The 24,915-nt window shown below is 40.2% G+C and overlaps 2 protein-coding genes across 2 annotated transcripts in view; one reads left to right on the top strand and one right to left on the bottom strand.

Annotated features, from left to right (window-relative positions):
* The window catches only part of LOC134869732 (phosphatidylinositol 3-kinase regulatory subunit alpha-like), a 121,876-nt gene extending 97,272 nt beyond the window's left edge, over window positions 1-24,604 (top strand). Inside the window, exons 5-8 of the mRNA XM_063891612.1 lie at window positions 9,284-9,415; window positions 16,990-17,182; window positions 19,630-19,715; window positions 24,477-24,604. Of these exons, the coding sequence (XP_063747682.1) occupies window positions 9,284-9,415; window positions 16,990-17,182; window positions 19,630-19,715; window positions 24,477-24,604 (539 nt within the window). The remainder of the gene's footprint in view (window positions 1-9,283; window positions 9,416-16,989; window positions 17,183-19,629; window positions 19,716-24,476) is intronic.
* On the bottom strand, window positions 1,945-4,909 carry LOC134869268 (E3 SUMO-protein ligase ZBED1-like). Its single transcript, XM_063890764.1, has 3 exons — window positions 3,913-4,909; window positions 2,860-3,488; window positions 1,945-2,765 (listed from the first exon to the last, which is right to left on the bottom strand). The coding sequence occupies exons 1-3, from the start codon at window positions 4,757-4,759 to the stop codon at window positions 2,367-2,369; spliced, it is 1,875 nt and encodes a 624-aa protein (XP_063746834.1). The 5' UTR covers window positions 4,760-4,909; the 3' UTR covers window positions 1,945-2,366.
* Window positions 24,605-24,915: the final 311 nt, after the last annotated feature.

Raw genomic sequence — 24,915 nt, 5'->3', positions numbered from 1 at the left:
TCCAGATATGTCTAACTGGCCACTCAATCTCATCGAAGCCAATCAACCATTCCTGCCAAATGGATCCCATGTAAAATGCAGCAATCCAATAACTAGTCCCTGCTCTTGACTATTGACCGGGCCTCAGTCCATCCATTCATCCTTCCTTTCATTCATCAGCCCATCTGTCGACTGATCCATAGCAAGTGTCAGACAAAGCCTTGATTAGCTGACTGACGGATCAAGTACATAGAGGGAATAGGCCACGTCTTTGTGTGTGTGAATAGGCTTGTAGTCAGTGATATGATTTAAGCAGAAAGAGGCAGAGCAGAGAAGTAAACAAAAAGAAAGAAGATTAGACTGTTAGAAAGATCGAAGGTGAAGTGTCAGGTCAAAGTTGTTCCTTTGGGAGAAAAACCTGAAAAAACTGCCAGAGCCTGTCGATGCACATGTACAGGAAGTGATAATCAATAACGACCAATTTGGGTATGAGTGTACATGTAGGCGTGTCCGTAGATTAGTGTGTTTCCGTGGATCTGTCTCGAGGTCACGTTGGTTTAATGCTTAACTGAGTAAACAAATGGGAACTAAATCTCCAAAGGTCTTGCCGTGATTAGATAAGACATTTTAAGAGTACAGGTGTTAAAAGGAGGTTTTTTGTAAAAAAGGCTAAGTAACAACAAAAATTGAGAGCGAGACAGGAAATATACACCTAAACTTAATATAACGAGACAGACAAGAGGAGAGGACGATTGATCTGGTGTTTTCTCATTTCCAGTCCCTGATGCTACATTGGCTCTGGCCCCAAGAGGACTACTCCGTTTCATCAGATGTCATTAAAGCTGCCTTGCTGACTAAGGCAGTTCTGCCAGGCATACCACACAAAACCTTTTAAACCAAGCAGAGCAGAGCAGAGCCAAGCCTTTCTTATCTTATCTTATCTTATTGTTGTCCTTTAGGGCTGTATGATTTGATATATGGCCACATCAGGGGCAGTTTAAGAAGCTTAAACCACTCTCATATTATTACTTTATATTAGTATGATAATATGTTAGCAGACCAATACCCGTACACATCAAGCATGCGACCAAAAGAACGAGATTGCGGATACAAGCGGCCGAAATGGGATTTCTCCGCAGGGTGGCTGGCATCTCCCTTAGGGATAAGGTGAGAAGTTCAGTCATCCGGGATGGACTCGGAGTAGAACCACTGCTGCTTCGCGTTGAAAGGAGCCAGTTGAGGTGGTTCGGGCACCTAGTGAGGATGCCACCTGGGCGCCTACCTAGGGAGGTGTTCCAGGCACGTCCAGCAGGGAAGAGACCGAGGGGTAGACCTAGGACCAGGTGGAGGGATTATATCTCTTCGCTGGCCTGGGAGCGCCTTGAAATCCCCCAGTCAGAGCTGGTTGATGTGGCCAGGGAAAGAGAAGTTTGGGGCTCTCTGCTGGAGCTGTTACCTCCGCGACCCTGACGGAAAAGCGGGAGAAGATGGATGGATGGATGGATGGATGGATGGATGGATGGATGGATCAAGCATGCGCAAAATAAATTGGGCCTTCTTTGTTTCCAACTGATGGAAATAAAGTAAATATATCCCCCTTTTAGTTCTGGTTCGATCCCCACCAACTTCAAGGAAAACAATATGTGGTTAAAACTGCTAGATGTTGTGAATGGTTTACCAGCTATACTTTAGCCTGGCCGCTCGACTAACCTACAGTGAGTGTGATACTAGAGTAGGGCTGAACGATTATGGAAAATAATCTAATTGCGATTTTTCGCGCCAATATTGCGATTGCGATGCGATATGCGATTATTTTTTAAGGACTTTGTCTTCTGTATTATTGACAAGCAAAACATCATATAGTATGGCCAATACTATATTACATTAATTTTAAACTGTTCTTTCCTGGAAGACATACCTCTGTTATGATGACATGAGTTTGCATGAATGATGACTGACAACTAATTCAATCAAAACAGTATATTTGAACATACACAATAGTATATTTTGAGTAGTAACACCTCTGAGCATAGTATAGTAACATCTGAGCATAAAGTGCTGACAAGGAACCCTGGTGTAAACATTAAAATGAAAGTCAGTACAATGTGCAGAAATATATATATATATATATATATAAACAATCTGTGGCTTTACCACACTCGACTTTCGACATCTGTGAACTGCTAGAAAGTCATTAAATTAAAAAATAATATTAAATAAATAAAACTAGTCAGTAACATTACACATAAAGTGCAAACATAATATAGCAATTGTATACACACACAAACACACCTTTAAAACTGGCTGAACATCTTGATTATCTGCAGTAACAGTAACACAGCACAAACTAAAGTGCACAATGAGTATGGCTCTGCCAGCCATAATCATCATAGCTCAAGGTTTTTTGCTAGGAAGACCAGCATATCAACTTTTGCTGGCTTTAAGGATGAGCGAGTGCAAGTCACTATATTCCCTCCAGTGCTGAACAAACGCTCTGATGGGGCACTTGTGGCTGGCACACATAGATATTTGCGGGCCATCTTGCACAGTCGTGGAAAGTGAATGTTGTGCACCTTCCACCAGGCTAAGGGATCATCCTCTCCGTCAATGACAGGGCTCAACAGGTAACTATTCAACTCTGCCTCCACAACATCTTCAAGTGGCAGAGGCAAAGCTGAAGAGGCCACACTGGTTTTAAAAAGACTACCAAGAGACTTCTTTGCCTTTCCCCCAGAGGCCTGTGCACTTGGAGAATTTTGAGCAGTTTCAGTGCGAGACCTCTTCTCCTGCCAGATGGGAAAAGAGACATTAGTTTTGCAGTTAGCTTATATATACCTATTATAGTATGTGTTTGTGGAAAAATTATTTTCAAGGATTAACCTGATTATGTGTACGTCTTGCTGATTCCACCATTTCTGTCTTCAGTCGGGCCTTAATGGCAGGAAGGTTGTCTGCGCTGATGTATTGCGTTTTGAACCTAGGGTCCATGAAAGACGCAACATCCAAAAGCTCCTGGGTGATGAGGTCACTATACTTGTCGTTGAGGTAAGCCAGGACCTTGGTTTTAATTGATCTAGTCAGATCAGTGTCCTCAGCATCTTCAGCCAAGACTGATGTTGCCAGAAGATGGAGAACTGGCTTGAGGTAGGAGATGCTCACATACTCCTCTCCAGAAAGAGCATCAGTAAATTCGGAGAGAGGATGCAGTGCCTTATGAATGGACTTCAACACGGCAGCATCCTGCCAGGTTGGGATGAGGGGGCGTGCATGTCGGTCACCTGACAATACCTTTGATATGGCTGTCATCTGTTCCAGCACTCTGGCAATCATTTTCTCTTTGGACCCCCATCTTGTAGGGCACTCAGTAATGAGAGAGTGCTCAGGAAGCTTAAGCTCCTTCTGTGCCTCAGTGAGCGCTGCCTTTTTCTTCCAACTGTGGGAGAAGTGCCCCATCAACTTCCTGCACTGCCCTATTGCTCTGGATACTCTATCATCTTTGATTGCATTTTCTGGAGGAAAAAAAAATTAAGTAAAAAAGTAAAATTAGTGTAACTCAAACAATTGCAGTTGTGTGATACAAGGTTTCACCATTTCTCTCTCTCTCTCAAATTTGCTTTATTAGCATGACTATGGGAACAGTGTTGCCAAAGCTATTGTTACATACATCATGACATACAAGAACATCAGACCATAAGACAAAAACAAAAAAGAAAATACATAAGGAGAGGTGGGTACATCAGCGTTGGGTTGACATAACATAACTAGAATTAACAGCATTAAAGAACAAGGGAAATAATAGTGTGGTGTGTGTTTGTGGGAGAGAGTGATACACAGGCGCGTGCATGCACACACACGCACACGCACACACACACACACACACACACACACACACACACACACACACACTCTCTCTCTCTCTCAGCAGAAACTTACCAATAGCAAGATGTAATCTGTGTCCGAAACACTGGAGTCTGGTCCATTCGTTCAGCTGTGCTGCTTTCACCATATTTGACGCGTTGTCCGTCGTTATGCAGACAAGGTTGTCTTCAGTGAGATCCCAGCACGCAAGCCCCTCTCTCAGGCCAGCAGCAATGTTTTCGCCTGTGTGGTCTTCGGGGAAGTAGGCCGTTTGAAGGCTGCGAGCTTCGAGGTGGAGGTCTTCAGAGATATAATGGACCGTAAGGCTTTGATAAGGCTCCGCTGTACGGCTTGACCACATGTCTGTTGTAGCCGCAAAAAACTCCACAGCCTTCAAGTCCGCTGCTACTTTCTGCCTACACTGCATATGTAGCTCCGGAAGGGCAGTCTGACTAAAATACGTGCGGGAGGGCATTTTGTACCTCTTATCCAGCGTAGTTACCAAATTATTGAACCCAAGCTTGGTCACCGTATTGACGGCCATCATGTCTTTCGCGATGCATTGGGTTACTGCTTTGGTAATTTCCGTGTGCCGCTTTGAACTGCGTTCATATGGCGTAACACCTTCAAACAGTTCGGTCAGTGATCCTTGCCGATTAACTTTACTAGGATTATTCTGCACACTGCTTGATTTTGTAGCCATACATCTATCATACACTGTTTTGTGCTGCGTTTTTAGGTGCTGGTACAAATTGGTAGTGTTGCCCCGTGATGTACCAACTCTGACCAGGCAGGTTTTACACAGTACCTGACTCTGTGCAACATCTTCTTTCTTAAAACCGAAATAGTCCCACACGACTGATGTGTATTTCCTCTTTGAAACTAGCCCCGCAGGGTCTGGTTCTGTTGAGCCTGAGGCCATTGCGTAGGTTACAGCTAGCTTTGCTTGCGAGTTCTCTCCGGTAGACTGTTTCAAAACTTTGCTCCCTGTGTCACGTGACCAGAGTGCAGCCTCTGTGGTTAGACAATCTCGTTTTACTCCCGCATATCACGTGAACAGAGTATAATCGCAGCCTTTCTTTTAATGTTGATGTATTTTTATACGTGTGTACCCCTTGTACGTTTGTATGTTGATATGTACTGTATGATTTTTTAAATGATATATAAAAAAAAAATTTTTTAAATAAAAAAAAAAAAAACATTTTTTTTTAAATTTGTAAAAAAAAAATTTAAATCGCAGACTTTCGCGATTAGAACATCGCACTTGGTCATATCGCGATATTATCGCAAATGCGATATATCGTTCAGCCCTATACTAGAGTTAGCTAAAATTATCTGTGACTCGGTTGCGACAAAGCTATGATCTTTTTTGAAACACATACTCATGTCTGTCCATTGTTAATAATAAAATGGGGATTAGTGCAAGAGAGGACAGGAGTTATGACTTCTGAAACCATTTCTAAGAACCTGTGGTTTAATGCTGGCTACATCTGTCTCATAGCTGATAACAGTTGTCTGGTTTTAATCTGCAATGTAAATCAGCAGACGCTTGCCTCTCTCTAGAAAGGGATTCAAACCAGAATTATAATTTCCTCGATGACAAGGGTTAGGGGGATGTGTTGAGAGCCTATGCTACAAGGGGTGAGGAAGAATCTAACAGATAATTAGCTACCCAACGGGAGAAAACTTCACAGATTATTCAACAGAGATATTAATTTTAACAGCTATTCCAGTCTTAGAACCAACTAGGGATCTGACTTTTGTTTAAAAATGTACGCACACCTACTATGATTGTTTTTTGTCTACAAAAAAATCCACAATAGGTATCTTCTCCTGTTTGGCTAGTCTATTGTGCGGCCCATCTTTAAATGGCTGCCATTAACACCAGACAGTCAACAGGGTCAGTGGCATACCATTTTGGAATGAGGCAACAAAAGAAGCTTGGATTAATCCAACTAGGGCACAGACATATCGTGGTTAAATAGATCGCCAATTTATCTGGTGGTTTCTGATATCAGACACCGATTTCCGCAGTGTCTGATACAAACAAACAGCTGCTGTTAATTCTGCTAAAAAGAACTCTGTGTCCTCTGTCTCATGGATTAAAAATAGTTGTTCTTAACGATCTGTGAAAGGCCTATGGTTAATTTTTGTAAAATCTTATTTATTTGTGTCCAGATTATGTTCATCTGATTGTTCACAGCACTTAAGAATCAACCCAGTGGCTTCAAAGAAATCATGTGCATTTCTCAAGAACAATTGTGCCATTTTGCTGTTGGCGTGGGAAAGGCAGACAGTCATGTCTCAGCAAAATGAGTCCGAAACAAGCAGTTTTTGTCACTGCTGCCTCCTTCCACTCTTTGAAGTCAACACTAACTCATGACCAGCCAACACATTGTCTGGAGTCACACTATATGCTTTATATAAAATCTTGTCTTCAGCCTAAATAATGTCATTGTCTTACACAATGTAGTTACAAAGATCCTTTCTTGAACAGGCTGAGTAAACTTTTAACGTAACAGCCAAATCAAGCAAGGGGACCGGATTGATTTCTCACTGAAGTCTGTGGTTACATAAATACAATTGATTTGAATTGAACTGTCTCATGTTTTGCAAGTCAATTGTTACCCAGAAAAGTACTATATACAAGCCTGTCTATGTTGTAGGAAGGAGCACAATATTTCAAAATGAGTGCTTCACGACCAGAGAAAACAAAGAAAAAAGGGCTAAGTTTTCCTCTTTCTTGGAGCGAATACAGCTGTAGTTCTGTGGTTTGAACAACATCCCTAGAACCACCAAATATGCTTTAAAATCTGGCAACATAGCATCTCTCTTGTAGGATGAAAGATTATTTAAGATAAATCATCACCCAAACAGCTATATAGCCAAGTAAGGAAAAAATAGACTTTCAATCCAATATAATGAGAAAAACATCACTCCGTAATTAACAAATTACAATCTGCTCTTCAGGAACCAAATAGTGTTATGCTCTGATACCCCTTCACCCTCACACAGAAGAAAAAGTGTATTAATATCTTTTCATGAGCATGGGTCCCATGGCAACACCAAATTTGCTCTGTCTGGGTGTTGGGGTGACCGAATCCCCCAGACAAATCACTGCACACTAACACAGGCCTCAGCACCACCATGTGAAGAGGTCATCCATTGATATTAATGGCTTAGTGGGTTACTGGCCTGTGGTGATTGGTTAAGTTTATTCAGGCATTATTTAGAGGGGCAAATCAATGAGATTTAACTGCCATTTTGACTCCAGCAGGTATATTGCGTATGAGCTTAAAGGGGAGGATGGGAAGAGGAAGATGAAGGGTGAAGGGAGAAGAAAAGCAAGAGAAAGCAAATAAGAAGAGTGAAGCTGGTGTGGGAGATGGGAGATAAAAGGCAAACTAGAAAAAGGTCAAGGGAAAAAATGAAGAAGATTTTATGGGGGATGAAGGTTAAGAGTAGAAATGGGGAAGTGAGGTTGAGGTGAAAGATGGAGGACAAGCACAAACGTCCTGTGACGCCCTTTGGTTTGTCCTTTTGCTAATCTCCTGCAGTGCTCACGCATTCTTCTTATCTGCTGTTTTGTCTAGCGAAGGTTAGATTTGTAAATTATTTTTGCGTTGGACATCTCAGAGCATCCTTTTTTTATCAGTGACAGTATTCCTTTGCCCAGAGACAAGTGACCGTGAGGGGGACGCACTCTATCAGATTAACACTGACCCAGTCCCATATTTATTTATCTGATAAAGAGTTTTTTTGGCCAAAGCTAGGATGCCATTAGTTCCTGCAGTTCAGTTTTATAAGACAAAAATACAACGGTATGACATTTGCTCTGTACAGCTCACGAAAATCTGTCTGAATAGGAACTAATTTATATGGAAAGTTAACAATTTCACCAGTTGGCAGAGCTAAAACAAAGGTCAGGCAATGACCAAAATGATAAATATTCATCCAATTGGGACCATGAGTAGCATTAACATTGTGTTAAGGTAAATATGGTGCTTCAATTTCCAAATAGGTTCATAACAATCCAAAAGTTTGTGAATGTGCATTAGTTCCAGTTCTCTAAATCAGCTGTCCCCAACTTTTGTTTGCAACGGATTGGTTTCATGTAAGAACATTTTTCACGGACCGGCTTTCAAAGTATATGGGGGTACAGGACTGTAGCGCTGCTAGAGCGCAACAGCGCTTTTTCTTCTGAGGAAAACCAACATTTACAGTAACCATAAGGCGCCTTTTACATGCTCTGCTTTTGCCTGCTCAAATCAACTGCTTTTACCTGCTCAAATCACTGCTTGTGAAGTGATGACAAACACCCAATCACAGCTGGAATAAATATTTCCTGTCCTCCGTAAACATCAGGCTTCGGTCTACATTTGATGAGCTCCCCTGCTAAAATATCACAATCAAAATATCTTCTTGAAACGAGTGCGGGTTTCTGGCAGGCAAACATAGGCCAACAAATACAGAGAGCTCACCAGAGAGAACATGTCTCCACACAGACTGATATTAAACCAGTTTTGTCAAAAGGTATCAATATATCGAACTGGTGCTATTTTACAAATATAATTATATATGGTCCATCCTATACGGTGACACGGTTAAGCAAACTGTCACACAACAACGTTTGTAAAGCAATGTGTTGATAAACCGTGTGACGATACTTTTGTTAAAAAACCAAAGTTGCAAAGGAGCTCTGATGCGCCCTGGTAACTGAACCTCTCTGTCAAAATGCAGAATATGTATTAATAACCGAGCATCTGATCTGAATAGTCCTGTGTGGTTACACTTTGGTAACCTGCTTTAGATTTTTAGGTGATCTAATAAATGTAAACACAGTGAATGGGTGCGTGTAAATGGCAGTGTGCTCTGCGCTTCCCAGGCTGGTATTGACATGTTTCAAGAGACACAGACGCACAGACGGATGTATCTGGTCATTATTCAAAATAAAACATCTTTCAGACAGATAATCAATAAAATATATTTTTATTCAATATTTCTGTGTGGCCCGGTAACAAATGACCCACGGACCGGGGCTTGGGGACCACTGCTCTTAACCACTGCTCACCTCTCCATTTTTTTCAGTAAACTTCCAGTAAAATCAACATCCTTAAACTTATCCAGTTCCACAAGAAGGCGAAGCAAAATAGTGATGTGTGATAGTTGGGGAAAGTTACGACACTTCCTGTCACCACCGCCAGAAGGCTAAAGTTTGTCCTTAAGCTGGCTGCTGTATTGAGATCCTACACCCTAAAGAACCATACTTAATTTATCTATTTGTGACTACAAACGGAGAACACTCCATCACAGACTGTGAGGTTATAGTGTCCGGTTTGAAATGTTAATAGTCCTGTGTCCTCGATAGTTTCAAAAATGCTTAGCCCTCAATAAAAACCATCCCTGTATCTTGTACATTATCTATAACTTTTTTTTGTCCCCTCAGATCCTGTCTCAGTGGAACTAGACCAGTATGATGTGGTTTCTCTGACTGATGCTCTCAGAGGTTTCCTGCAGGAGCTGCCTGTCCCCATCATCCCCACCAACGTCTACAGTGAACTGGTGTACACTGCTCAAGGTACAGTGTGGTACACCGCATGTGCACTGATGTCAGCCCAAAAATTGTACTCTCTAGTGGTTTGTAGGCAAATTTGCATATGTTTTACATTTGAAAAACCTAGTCAAATAAAAGCATGAAAAGTCTTTATTTAAATGTATTTATTTAGTTTATTATCTCAAGTCATTACGTAAAAAAATAATAACCAGGAAAGGAACAAGTTAAAGTTTGGGGAATCCTTTGGATAGCTGCAACCCATTTAAAACATGGGATTTTGAGTTTTCCTGTAGCCATAAACATTTTTTCTCATGGCTTGTGTGAGATTAGACCTCCAGCTGTATCTTCAGTCATGTGCTTTCCTTTCTCACGCAATGCAGGGTTAAATTCTTGAGCTCAACCTGAGCCCGAGGTGGGGTTTTTTTGGCCTCTGTCACTTGGCATAAGCGCCGACACTCGTTGCACCTGACAGATTTCTGCCATATCTGGATGTAAAGACAACAAGGCTGTACCCTCTCGTCAGCATCAAATTTCTGCTAATCCCGACAGTCTCAGGGTTAAATAAAAACAAACTCTGAGATGGAAGCGACTTGTTGCCAGGTCTTCACATTTTCTGTACAGCTGACCTGCCTGTTCACCCTTTTACCTGCCGCCCACCTCACCCGGCAGGCCTTCCACTCTCCAGCTTTTAGGGACTCTCACACTCTTATCTATATTTAATGACCCGTACCTTGACATTTGGAGTTCCGTGCTTTGCTAAGGTGGTGAGTGTGCGTGTGTGGTAATAAAACAGTGTCATAGACACATGAAGAAAAATACAGACCAGTGTGTATTAAAGTTGTGCACATTAGAGCGTTTGTCTAGGCAGAGGGATTGTCTGAGCTCGCAGGAAGTCAAGGAAGTCTTCCCAAAATATTACTTGGCTTAGCTCCCCGACATGATCTCCAACTGAAAACCCCTTCAATTATGTAAGAGCTTTTTTCTGTCCCCCTTTTATAGTACCTCATCTCGTTAAGTGACAACCCTTTTTTAGTTTTACTTATTTATGGAAACATTTTAAGTCAGGATAAACCACTTTGAGACGATGCATCAAGTATTTTGTGGAGGTCGTCTGAGGTTAAACCCATTGAAATTCAACTTCTTATTTAGGAAGGGGGAACTTTAAGAGCAAACAGTGATTTCTGCTGTGAAATCAGAGGATATTATACTGTTAGGATCAGTCACGCAATATTATTGGGAGATCCCTGAAAAATAAACTATTTGCTTGAGGGGAGAGAAGGTTTTCTGTCCCTCTCTGCTTCTTCTTTTTTAGCTGCCATTTACTTAGACCTACAAACCAGAGGTTCTACTGAAAATATTCCTCAGTGAACATTTTCATCTTGCATCTCTCTAGGGCACATCCACATTGCTGTATAATGTCTAGCACTTCCGGTTAAGGCAAAACTGCTATCATTTTGCATAGTGTCGCAAGATGTATCAACCTTTACTAGCCAAATAAACTGTTTTTAGTCTTTAAATGAGCTGCTATTCATTTATTATTGTTTTTTTATGTGAGCATCTAACTATGTTGATTACCAATATGGTATGACTTTATCCCAAAAAATTTTTACAGAAAGGATTTGAGCTGTGAGGAGCTGCTGGCTGTATGAGAGAGCCCAGTCAGCTTAGAAAATGACTCGTCAACAATGTTATAATTACTCTAACTGACAGAAGGGTGGTCCACAGTGTTTACCTTTTTAAAAACAAGTTAGCCAAGAGACCAAACTGAATTAACATGTCAGTGCACTTTTAGGTAGCGAACGTTCTATCTATATCTATCTGTTACTCAAGCTACCTAACGTTTGGTATCTATCTCCAGTAAACTAGATTATGTTAGCCACCCATCTAACAAGCTAACTAGCAAATGTTACCTTTCTAGCTAGCAAATGTTACCTTTCTAGCTAGCAATCAACGAATGTGTGGCCTACGCAATTTAAATTGGAATTATTATTATCACCCTATGGTTAGAATTGGACTACAAACCTGTGTTTTTTGTTCAGGCAGTGAGAGTTACAGTATAATAATACTGTCTTTGGTATGCAGCCCAACCAGGATATATTTAGATTTTTTTTGTAGCTCGTCATAGTATGGGCCATCTACACCGGAAGACACTACAGAATTATCATTATTGTCATATCTCATCCTGCTTGTCATTAACAGAGGATGGATGTGGTTCTGTAAAACCATCCATTCACCGCAATGTATCTGTAATTGATCTTAAAAAAATGTATTATTTTCAATGCTGCTGGTACAAATCTGGAAGAATTAAGACATAAGTGTCTGAAGTTGCAAAAAGGGCGGGGTAAATAGCCGCATATTTTGAGCAGCAAGCAGTGTAATATTTTGATTCAATTACTTTTGTGAATATATCCATGTGGAAGGAATTAGCAAAGTATGAAGATACTAAGTGTTTTAATGTAATCCCTGAGATTTGTTGATGTACTAAATCCTGTCTCATTCCTTATTAATTGTTACCTGTCCTCTGGCTGTCCTGCTCATGGACATGCGTCATTCTCTCATCTGTTTACTATGTGTCCATTTTTCCAAGTGAGTGGCTCATCATGGGAAATCCCCAAATGTTTACAGTGGGAGTTCCATTCCTGCAGACGTCACCAAGTGGGAGACTTGCCATAACCACAATAACACAAATTATTAAATTTACTATTTCTTTTAACCACCCAAAATAATATGAGATCTTGAGATTTTTTAAAGATATAATGAGGGAAATGTGTGTAAAAAAACATGGCTGCAAAACATGTGAACAAGGTTAAACTCCATTTGACCCACACATACTGTAAATCCAATCATTCCGTGTCATATTATTTTATTTGTTCATTAATTTATTTATTTCAGTGAACAAATAATTACATTTGTTGTCACGTCAGATGGCTGTAATCCTCCCATAATCCTTCTCTCATCTGTTACTGCAACATACTGAAAACAGTCAGCCTTTTGTTATCGGGACTCTGACAAAGATATTTGTTTTATTACTGCAACCCCTATGAGGAAGATTGCATGATGTCGATGAAGGGGCCAAAGTGCCTTAAACCATCATAAACTAATGATGATTGGGAGGGGGAGATAAATGAATTTGATGCTGGTTTAGTAGGATGTCACATTTTAATTTCCTAAATCTAAAAGTCACAGTTATGTCCTCCCTTATTCTTCCTTCTCCTTCCTGTCTTCGGTTCCTGACTCACTCATCTAAATGATTTCATCCACGACCATCTACACTTCCTCACCTTTGCCCTTTTTCTTTTGTATTCATTCCCTTTCCTCACCCCTTGCCTCCCTTCCCACGCCTATTTTTCACCCTATCCCTGTCTGTTCTCATTCATTAGTTTTTGCGAGAGTTAGTTAACCTTAATGGTCTCACCAAGGTCATCGTCAAGGGTTAAAGGCCAGCTGACTGAGTCTGACTGACCACTGTCCATCTGGAGCTTCAGAGGAGAGAAGCTGCTGCTGACTCCTTTTTAAAGATGAGATGCAGGACAGACATGTGCATCCCTCATTTAGACATAATCCATTGCATTTGGCATTGCTTTTGCTGGCCAATCACCAAAATCTGCATCCTGAGAGAATATCAAGTCCAAAATTATACTAAGCCCCAGTGCCCACTCCATCTTAACACCCCTCAATCTGTGATAAGGTGGACAGGTTAGAGAACACCCCTATTTTCCTTTATAAAGCTTTTTAAAGCTAAAGGCATTTTTGAAGAACATGATTTTTTGGATTTAATCACCTAAATGACTATTCCTCTTTCCTCAAGCTGTTGCATGCAACGACTGACCCCAATCCTGGGATCATCTGATTTGATAATCTATTTAGCATCTATGTTTATAAATGGAATTAGTGTAATGCAATTCAATTTAATTTATTTAGCACCTTTCTCCAAAGCAACCTACAATAAGTGTGTTTAAAGTCTGTACAAATTAGAGCCAGATGTCATCGACATTTGTTGGCGCGTCTCTACAAAAGGCAACAGAAAAAAGAACTAAAAACCAACTCAGACATTTTCTTGCAGTTTTTGTTTTGTTTTAATGGGACATGATGCTTATTGATATTACCCCCTTAAAAAGGATACAGTCTATTGTTTGAAATTTCATATGAAATACATATACAACAAATCATCAGTAAATGAAAGGGTGGGGAGCTCTTTATATTATTTTACTGTTTTCTTACAAACCAATCATACGGGTGGCATAAAACGTGTAAATGTCCCCTGTCTCAATGCAATTCATTTAAATGAGAATCATCCTCCAAAGTAGTCCCATGGTGAAGCTCTACTTAACCCCAGTTCTGTCAACCTCCCCTGTCTCCTTCATTTAAACTCCCCCAGTTGTCCGGTTGTCCCGTCTTCCAGAGTCCGGGAGGTGGGGGCAGATGGACAGGCCAAGTTCCCCCTCCAGCCTTGACCTGTATCGACCTGTGGGGTCAACAACAATCAATAAAAACAGAGGGAGGAGTGCAGAGTGTGCCTCTGATTGTGTGTGTGTGTGAGAGAGATATTCGTCTATGATCAGCAGTGGTCAGACGGAGAGAGGTGACTTTCGATGACCCCCATCAGGCTGCAGCAGATTGTCAACCATCCATCACTGCCCACCTGCCCACCCAAAACACACAGACAGAGACCAACCCGTTTCCCAAGTGTCCATGAACTTCCTTAAGTCTCCCATGCTCGAATAATCCTAATGGTATTAATTACATCATCATCATCAAGTTCTACTCTTGGGACGTATTTTCATCAATGGCCATCTCAATTGGAGTAATTCACCAGTCTGCGTTGACTTCAAACTGCAAAATTTGCTTTCAAGGGACTCCCAGGAGAAGATGCAAGAACAACCATTGTTCCGAATCCCCATTGTTCCGAAACCCCATAGCCCAAAAATTGTCCCATTGGATAGAAAGCCAATTTTGCCCACAGTCCATTACCCTTAAAACAAACCATAGCTCCAGAAAAACACATTCCATATTGAAACGGTTATAACGAAGTCATGACCAGCCCTAATCTGTATTTCAAGTTAACAGTAGTTGTTGCCTTCATTTCCTAGATTAGTTAGGTGGAGAGAAGATTGACTTTGGATAGAGGGAGGTCAAGAATATGTTGATTAGCTAATCAAGGCCAGGGTAGTACAGCCTTGAAAATCTCATCATGTTCTCAAAAGTTTGAATGGCATTCGAGAGTATTTTCATTCATACTACACTGCTATTGAGAAACTTTTTCAAGTTCTGCTCTATGCAAATGGACAGGACCTCAGGATCTGCCGAGGCGCGCTGCTTTATCACAATCGTTTTGTTAATTTACGACATAGGAATGTGCTTTCAGCTAAGCTTTATATGTGCACACACTTGCACTCTTGTTTCCCATGGTGTAAAAAAAAATTATATTAAGCAACTAGTCTTTTCAACAATCATTTGACTAATTTAGATTTTGGTTTAAATAAATTGACATATTATAGTTGTACTGATAGATGAGCTGATTTGTAATTGACAGTATGAGAGACAAAGACATGTTTAAGGGTTTGTTGATTGTCAAACATGTGCCTGCCAAGGGACTTCATATAGAAAATGGCTTAAAGTATAGCATTCTCTCTTTGAGATTAATGCATTTTTATGTGTGATCCTTGTTCAATAAAGGCACAAAGTAGGGAGTGTCAGCCCTTTCCCGCCATGATGCATAACAAGTAGGAGGTTGCTCCTGTGCCTGGTAAAAGTTTGTTTTTGGAGCAATGGGGTCTTGTTTTCGGGGTAACTGACATCACGCAAAATGGGCATTCTGTCAAATTAAACATATTTCCGATTGGGGTTTATGAAAAATGGAAAGGCGCCAATGATGCAGTTTTCAATGTTAATGTCTGTGGGAAAATGGAGCCCCTCTAGAGCTTTGTCTTTTTAGTTCTCCATTTACTCAATCAGTCAGTTGTCAAATATACAGTCAGTCGTTTTGACAGTTCCCTCGGCTCTCTGTTGGCATCTGTTGGGATCGATTCAAACAACGTTCATATGCACAGAGGGCAAAATACACCAATTCCTCACGTGGTCAATCAATACATATCAACATCCTAACACATGGATACATACAGTTTGTACACATGCAAAGCTCTGCATTACACAAATCACTGTACAATATGTATCAATCAGCGGTCCAGTAATGCTGTTTCCACAAACAATGCTGTTGCGGGTCAAGACAGCACAATCACATTTTAAAACATGTATAATGGCTACAAGCAGAAGTCTGCTTTTGACTGAAAAAGGCAGATTTCTGCATCTTATAGACCTTTGAGTCCTACTCTACAGTCTTTGTGATTTAAAAAAAAAATGAATGTGAGGAAAGGACAGAAACAAGTTGTGTTTGTTTTCTATGGTGTTTTTCATTTCTGTTTACTTCAACTATAGCATGATTCAGATATCTGATAGATTGTGTGTGTGAACATTTAATCATCTTCCCTCTGATGAACTCTTATTCAATATTTTTATTGTTTTTATTGAAACTTTACCCAAGGCGTCTTCTGTGAATACTGTCAAAACAAATAAAGGATAATGAATGCTATTGATAAACAGTGGATATTATAAAGGCTTAAACACTGTTTACTTAAAAGATGACATATGAATGAATGAATACTGAAATCCATGTAATTCATTGATCTGAGATCCAGCGTTAAAAAAATATATGTGTGAACCTTAATGCCGGACTGTTTGTTTGAGTAACTTTGAGAAGTCTTTGCCTATTGCCTGGCAACCTCACAATGGATTGCAATTGTTTCAACAAAAAACTGAGGGAACATATTTTCCAAGAAGTTTCAAAAACTTGATTATATATGTTTTTTAAATGTATCACAAAGAGGAGAGCAAAAATGGAATCTCTGAGCAGACAGGGATAAATGGCCTTGATAAGTCTGGGGTTCAATGCTCCCCCACTGAGTTTCCCCCACCATAAACCCTGTGCATAGACGGCTCAGGCACAGCTGTTTCCTTGTTTGCAGCTTGTTCGGGGTGGTAAAGAGCCTGTGGTGAGAGCGTTCGTCAATAAGTCTGGTGCTCTTCAAACACGGCCCATTGTCTGAACCCCAGCTAATGCAAGAAAGGGAACTCGTATTATCCCGTGCACGCCTCCTGCTGACTCATTTTTACAAGCATCCGTATAGGCAGCCCATGTGATTTTCTCCATAGTGTCTCCATGGCTGCTGCACTGGGTCTGAATTGAAATCACTGATGTCCTGAGTACAGACATGTTTTTTGTTTTTTTTGTATGTGTGAATGTTATGCATGCAACATCAAGGGTCTTAACCATGACACACACATGCATGTACTTTCATCTCTGATTACTGGTCACATAATGATACTGTTGTGTATAATACTATTGTGTTCTTATATTTCATAGCTGTTCTTTATGGTTTTACGAAGACCTTGTGGTTTCAATGACAGGAAATCATTTTCTGTAGGACAAAAGTATCTTGTCCTGAAATCAGATTTCATTGCAGAAGACCATTCACAGAAACATGAATTGCCAAGGTTTAACGGTCCAAAAGAAACTATTCTGGTGTTGCTTTGTCTTCTAGAGAGTCAGAGTGTGGAGGAGTGTGGGGAGAGGCTAAAGAGGATCCTGGAATCTCCCAGCATCCCTCAGGCCAACCAACAGCTCCTGGTCCATCTCAGCAGACACTTGGCCCGGGTCAGCCAGCATAACCAGTCTGGCCCCCGACTGCTGGGACAGGCCTTATCTGAAGCAGTCTTCAAGCACTCTCCTCTCAGGTAGATATATGATAAACTTGTTTTGTATGTTTCTAATGCACATATGTTTTAGCTGCATACGACAGATATTATAGATACACTCTTCTTATTGTGGTCCAATGAAATAATCTGGCTGAATAGCTATAGGATTGTTCAACAGTTCAATCTCCTTATTTTTAATCATGGTCCAAAGTAATGCAGGTAGCCATAGCAACAGCACTGAAACCTCAGCTCTATTCGCAGTTTACTGACTGGTGAAACTAACCTAACCATGTGATACCCTGATGACAAGACTTTTATTCCTTTGGTACCTGGCCGTGGTGAGACGAAACACATTGAAATGCAATGCAATGTAATTTACCACCATTAACCTTTGATGTATAAATTTTTTTTTTTTTCCCAAGCCGGAAATTGTGTTCTTTTATATGCTCTTAGTGTCTCTTTTATCGGCTTCATTATTTATACAAATTAAATCCAGGCTATGAAATTTCCATTCGATGCATAGCCCATTTAACAAACCTTAAGTAACGGGAGAAGTAGCAACCTGTCTTTGAACAGCTGGTTTTGGAAGTATTTAACTTTGCTGTAACTTTCCCTTTGAAACCTAAATATATCTTGTCTTAGAAACATGTTATATAATGGTTTTAATGATAAAGGGGTTATGATATGGAAAGCAGTTTGTATCAGTTTATTTTCAACTTTTAGCTATTAACACTGCACATTTTAACTATACATTTTATTCACAGATCCTACAGTATGTATATAATATATATTACCATATTGATGTTGATGTGGCCAACTGTGGAAAATAAAGCAGTGTTAAAATGTAAGAGGTGAACTGTAAAAAACACAAGATATTAAACTGCAAAATGTTATTTGATTAAATACAGCTGTGAAATCATGTCACTAGCATTTGAACGATTCATTGTCTCATACACTTTGTTGTGTAAAACCATTTATCATTCCAAGAACAGTTTCTTCTCTTTCAAAAGTTCAACAGCATATGGGTGGAGAGGGTATTTCCCTTTCATTCTAAATTTGTGAATCATCTTTTGAAAGATCTAAACAAACTTTTTGGCAGAATGTGTACATTTTTTAAAAATTGAATCCACAAATCAACCACTGCTCAGTTCCATGAAAAACCTCAGTCAGTTTAACAAGATTTTTTTCATCCAAGACAAGGATCTTTATATTTTCATCTTGAAAGATAGACCCTTGCTAACAGGAAAACCAAGCATGATTTTTGGCTCAGCTGTTATATCAACATCCTGCAGTTTAAGAGCTGGCTGTTTGAACGCTGGGAGAATGGCATTAACAAGGCTGATGGTATCGTTTTATTTCTCTGTACCCTGCGCAAGCTCGCCTGCGTCTGTTTTTCCAGAAATTACTGAGGAATTTATTCTTGTGGTGTTGTGTGCGGTTTAGATGTATTGGATTTGGGGGAAAATTAAATGAGTCAGAAGCAGTGATGGTTTTCATAACCTGGTCAAGCAATTAATCTCTGACGTTCACAACAGGCGGATAAAGATCAAAGTGTTGTATCATAGCATGCTATGCTATTCAACCTGATCCCATTATTGCTTATTTTGTGTGTGGGGAAATGTTGATTAATGCTAGGTGATATGTGATTCGATGTCATTCTGCAAGTATTTAGACAGTCACACATATTCTCCCATAAGGCAAATATGATGGTGACTAACTGTTGCACTTGATGAAATGTTTCACACACTAGTTTATAGACTGTATAAGAACAAGTGTATGTAGTAACCAGGATGTCACCAATTAGTTTGTGGACTACAATTTTGAGGCCTTCCGGCTGTCCCCATCTTGTTTTCCTGGACCCAGAATTGTCCTTTTTTAGACGTGAGGCTAAAGCTGGGCAGAGGCAAGCCCTTGCAGGACGGGATACCATTAGAATAACGCTCAGATTTTATCAAATGCTTGCACTAAGAAAAAATCTAATTCTAGTTTTATGTAAATGTTATAATGCTAACTAATTTGCTTACTTGGTTAGGTGAGTACATTTGTTATTGACATTAACTATGATATTCATTGAGATGAAGCCAACTCATTAGATTGTTATTTACAAAAAAACAATGCTGACCGTCATACGAGCAACTTGTCACTAACACAGAAGACTTGAAACTAATGAGTTAATACATCTCTTTAAGTGAGAAATAAAATCATTTTCTCATAAACCTTTATACAATCTGACCTCTTTTTGGAGTTGCACACTGCGGGCCATTAAAAACAGTGTAGGTACACTTTTAAGACCCGATGTTCCCCTTTTAAATGTATTTGCAGTGAATCCCACATACCTTACCAGGGTACCTTCCTGCTGTTTATGAGTAAACGCAAAAAAAAGTACTAATTTAAAAGAAAAATGTTAATCCAGCACATTGTTCAGTGGCATCTTTAAACATTTGACCGTGGTTTCTCTTTACTGTATATATTTCTTTTGTTAACAGTGCGGACGTTAACCCCGAGCATCACGTCAGGATCTTGGAGGCTCTCATCGCAACAGGAGGTCTCATGGAGATGCAAGCGGCACCGGGTAGGATACGTAATTGACATGCACACAAATGTTCTCCTTTCCCCATTTACACACACCAGACAGTATTCCATTCTTTTTCTTCACATCAGTTATGTCTGCTTCGGTATGTATCTGTTGATTCTGGTATGATACTGTCAATATGATTTCACATGGCTTTGACTGTTGCGTGGTAGATAAATGTAGGTCTTTTCAAATGTTTTTGCTCAGTGCCTGAAGTTTGTTTCTGTAGTGTATCTTTACACATTTCTCACGTTGGAAACATGATATTCCCCGTTGTACCACAAACTGCAGTGGAAAACACAAATTTGGTTTATGAATTACTTGGAAAACATAAGCGTCTGACCCAAGCTGCTGAGATAAATTGAGTATGAAGCATGAAATAACATGTTTAACTTAACTCTCCGTTAGTTTGGTTTACATTCTCGATGTACAGAGTTCATGGCAACAATATATTGTGGTTTTAAGATGTTTTTTTGATGCATTCCTGCTTTGCTGGACCGAGTGTGGCTGCTCTGGTTTAGTGTATATGGACTAAACAATTTGCACAGTTCCTGCGACATCAGCAATATTTCCCCGAAAGCATAACAAAATAACATTCTTTCTTAGGCTAAAAAGTGTGGGTATAAAAGAGAAAAATTATCATCTGATCTGATGAACTGTGGAAGGCTGTATATAAAAAGGCAAGCAACTCGTAAACTCAGTTGACCCTTATGCTCATCACAGTGGCAGAATGGTAAACAAGATTTATTCTGGTTTAAAAAATTCCCCAACACTAACGGCAAAAAGCTTGAGGATCCCTTGAGGATTTTTCGTCTTTTTAACAAGCTTGAAAAATAAAAAGGCCAAGGGATGTTTCAACTTGCTTGTGAGTCTTTGGTGTACGTCTGCAAAAACAAAACGCTGTGGACAGATCAATCACTCTCTATGAAGACGATAGAAAGGTCATACAGCAGGTGTGTGGTTGAGTTTTAGAGACACGGCAGTCGCTGGCGTTGATTTTCTTTGGGTCAGTGCGTGAACGTGAGGGGATAAATGTCATTAGGTCAAAGTGTCTATGAGGGTGTTCATGTTTTATTCTCTACTCGTCTGCTGAGGTCAACGGTGTTAAGGCCAACATATTGGTTGAAGCAGTGATTATGGTGTATGCACTGGTGGTGATGTTACATATTTTTTGTATATGATGCATTGGATCATTCATAGATGTTGTTTCAAAAGTTGTTGTACGTCTAAGGAGGTAAAGTCCTATTTATGGTAAAAGGATGACCAGGCCTTGACATTATATGAACAAAATCAGCTTTTTCTACAATACTTTCTTAGATCTAATTATGTCTTATGAAACAGTTGATCACTACACTTTGAATACGCTTCTTCATAATAGAAGCAGTTATGTGTTTTACCTTCAGTTGAATTGCTTAGTTTCTTAGTATCTACTGTGGTGTCCAACTTTTTTTCTTTCCATTCATTCTACTTCTTGGAAATGTGTTCCAAATGAATAGCACTGTAGCCCTTTGCTGTTATGCTGATGATACTTTGATTAACCCCACTTCAAAAAGATGTGTTCCTCAAATGAACCCTCTATTGTTTGGCTTCTCTAGCTCCATTACCACTATGATTATTACTTGGAGCATTTTTCTTCCTGAGGTCAAACTCAGACTTCTGAAATCTGTTAAGTTTTGTTCCTTAAATATATTTATGATAAAGCTAAGGAATCTTAAAGGAACACTCATTCACACAATTGCCCCTTGACAGTCTTCTTTGGTAGATTAAAAAAGGATGTTGGATTGTTTTCGAATTAGCTACTGCTGACCTTTAGTTGTCCTTGATCTTAAGCTACCTATGCTTTGGCTTCGGCTTTCAGGTATGGTGGTGATTACTGATACTCACTGCAAAGCAATACAGCAGACAGACACAGACACAACACACAACAGCCTTATAGAGCCACAAATCAGCCTCAACCGTAGGTGGGACTCCTGTGTCAGTTGTTCGATTTTCATTTTTTGAGGGTGACACAAGAAAGGACAGGATGATGTCTGGAGGACAATCAATAATTCATGGAATAAACCTCTGTCCTGCAGTGTGGGGGAGATGAAAGGAATGGAAACATCAGGGGTCGGGGCTGGCCTTTCATATTTGTTCCTGATTCAGAATATCTTTCAAATGTTCAAATGTAGCTGTAGATTGAAAGCACACACAAGACTATTCAACAGTTTTGTTGACTGTTGAGTATAATGTAATGAACCCAGTAAACATTTCGCCAGGATCCCTCGCAGAGTGTCCTGGTGTTGCTTGTGTTTCATATTATATATATATATATATACAGTGTATATACATTGTTGATTCTTTTGTGTGTGTGTGTGTGTGTGTGTGTGTGTGTGTGTGTGTGTGTGTGTGTGTGTGTGTGTGTGTGTGTGTGTGTGTGTGTGTGTGTGTGTGTGTGTGTGTGTGTGTGTGTGTGTGTGTGTGTGTGTGACGGAGAGAGGGTTGTGTAAGAGATGTTACAAAAGACACACTTCAAAGACAGCACAAAACAGCTCTTTACTCCTTTTTGCTGATGTGATGTAAGCCTGTCTGCCAATAGACACACACACACACACACATAGACACACACACACACACACACACACCCACACTCTCTTTCTCTCTTACGTGCACACTCTCTCTCTGTGGGGTGTCTGAATACTGCCACAAAACCCTCTCTGAGCTTCGTAATGAGGAAAATGATGTGGGAAATGTACTGATGTAACACCCTTACACTGTTCTTCAACTTTATTTCTTCTCTAAGGATCTCTGTCTGTGTCCTATTTACACATAATCCTAACGTAAATTTTAAGCTTCAAGGTTTTGTCCGGACAGGAATTAGTAGCTTACAAAGACAGATGTGAATCCAGCCGAGAGACACATTAGTTCTGCACTATAACTACCTGAGAAACTCTGACAAAGTGGACCAGGAGAGAAACAGTCATTTACCTTTAGAAACGACAAGGTGAAGACATTTAGTGATTGACTGATCTGAATATGAAACCACAAAAGAAAAAAATATGTATATGTAAAAATGCAACACTGTTCTTCAAAATGACTTTAATAGAACTTAACTGCATTCCCAGTTTTGCTCTATATGGGAGGAAACCAATAACGGTCTATTAGGTGAAACTCCTTTGTTTGTTTGATGCAGACTTATTGCACAGCTGTATGTGAAATATGAAATCAAACATAATCTGAGAGAAAATATGTTGCCCTTAAAACGTAAATCACATTGCTGTTGGGAAAGTCATTTGTGGAAAACCAGGCGTATCGATAATAGTTACAATGTGTTTTTTGTCCACGAAGCACACTGGCCTGCAGTTGTAAATGTAGCTGTTACAGTCACTTTTCCTTTACACTGCAGTCTGGATTGTGCAATACTTACACAATACAATGGTTTTGAGTCTCATTGGATTATTACATTTCCAGGAACTGGCAACTCTGCTCAGCACTTACAACTGAGATGTTCAGTCATTTAAAGGTTCAAGGTGTTAGAGTGTGTTCTGTTTCAGTGGCCTGGCAGGGTGACTGGCTGAGGTTCTCTTTGTTTGATGAATGGATTTAGAGTTACAAATAGAGGAATGGAGACAGAGAGCTAAAACAGAGAGGTCAGGTTCATGTGTGAGCATTTTTCTCACCCATTACCTCCCCTACCACCCCTCCAGACAGCATTAGTGAAGGTCAAAGGTTAGCAAAGTGCCTGTTGGCGGTATGTTAACCCCTAAACAGAGGTTTGTTACTCTGTGTGTGTGTGTGTGTGTGTGTGTGTGTGTGTGTGTGTGTGTGTGTGTGTGTGTGTGTGTGTGTGTGTGTGTGTGTGTGTGTGTGTGTGTGTGTGTGTGTGTGTGAGAGTGATTATGTGCATGTGTTTGTGTGTGTAGATGCCCATTGACCTCTCAGGAGAGCTTCCCTCCAAGCCATGTTCTCCAAATGGAGTCTGAATATACGACCACCCCTTCTCCACGCTAAGCACATTGTGACCATGTGTGTGTCTGTGTGTGTGTGTGTGTGTCTGTGTGTGTGTGTGTGTGTGTGTGTATGTGTGTGTGTGTGTCTGTGTGTGTGTGTGTGTGTGTCTGTGTGTGTGTGTGTCTGTGTCTGTGTGTGTGTGTGTGTGTGTGTGTGTGTGTGTGTGTGTGTGTGTGTGTGTGTGTGTGTGTGTGTAGCTCTCTGTGTGCACATCACTTGCATGTGAAGCCTCAGTCTCGTCCAGCCAATCTGTCAGCCAGCACGCTAGATTCAGTAGGAAAAAAAAGGCAGGATTGTAAAGTCCCAAACACACCCATTCACATTCTGGCCCTCTTGCTCTGCTTTTGTTATGAGCTGTTTTCCTTCCCAGGCACGCAAGCCGTGCCCGCAGCTTGGCTTGAATACGACATACTGTATACTATCACACACACACTTACAATTACACCGCACACACTGACTCTTTTTCTGCATTGGCATGCCATTTATTTGGATTGTAAAGTAGCTGAGGATTTGGTGGTAATATCTAATGCTCAGAGACTTCATCAGAGAGCTGGCTGCTGGTACTGTCAACAGTGTCTTTCTCTGTTCACATAATCATAGTATTTTGATCAAATCCTTCCTTCTGTGTCTCTATAGCTCTGTCCAATCTTTACTGAATATACACCTAACACCACTTAAACTTGTATACAAACAAAAACATATGAAACTGTCAAATGATCCACCTGACCAAAATTAGCACACAACGTTGACAGACCTGCTGTACCACCACAGCCCTTCCCGCTGCCACCGCTCATCAGAAGCCAACCTCCTATCCATCCCCACCTGCGCCAAGCACTGAACCTAGGGGGACAGAGTCTTTCTCCGTTGCTGCCCACTCCCTCTGGAACTCACTCCCATAACCCATCAGAGACTGCACTGACCTCACCACCTTCAAGAAACTCACAAAAACTCACCTCTTCAAACTGACTTTTAATGTGTGATTTTCGTTACATTGCTCGATTTTAATGTGAATTTCACTTTTATTTATTTGTTGTCTTTCTTTTTCATGTGTAAAGCGACTTTGAGCACCTGTAAAAGTGCTTTAAAAAAGTATTATTATTATTATTTATTTTATTAACATTGCAATGTTCTCTTGTAAATATTTACCATTACGTGAACATGTGATGTCTATCAGATGGTTCAGATGGATCTAGACATATCTTTTTGTCAA

The sequence above is a fragment of the Eleginops maclovinus genome, chromosome 9 (assembly GCF_036324505.1).
Source record: "Eleginops maclovinus isolate JMC-PN-2008 ecotype Puerto Natales chromosome 9, JC_Emac_rtc_rv5, whole genome shotgun sequence".
Classification (NCBI taxonomy): Eukaryota; Metazoa; Chordata; class Actinopteri; order Perciformes; family Eleginopidae; genus Eleginops; species Eleginops maclovinus.
Note: the sequence above shows the minus strand (reverse complement) of the source record. Positions and strands in the feature narration are given on the sequence as shown.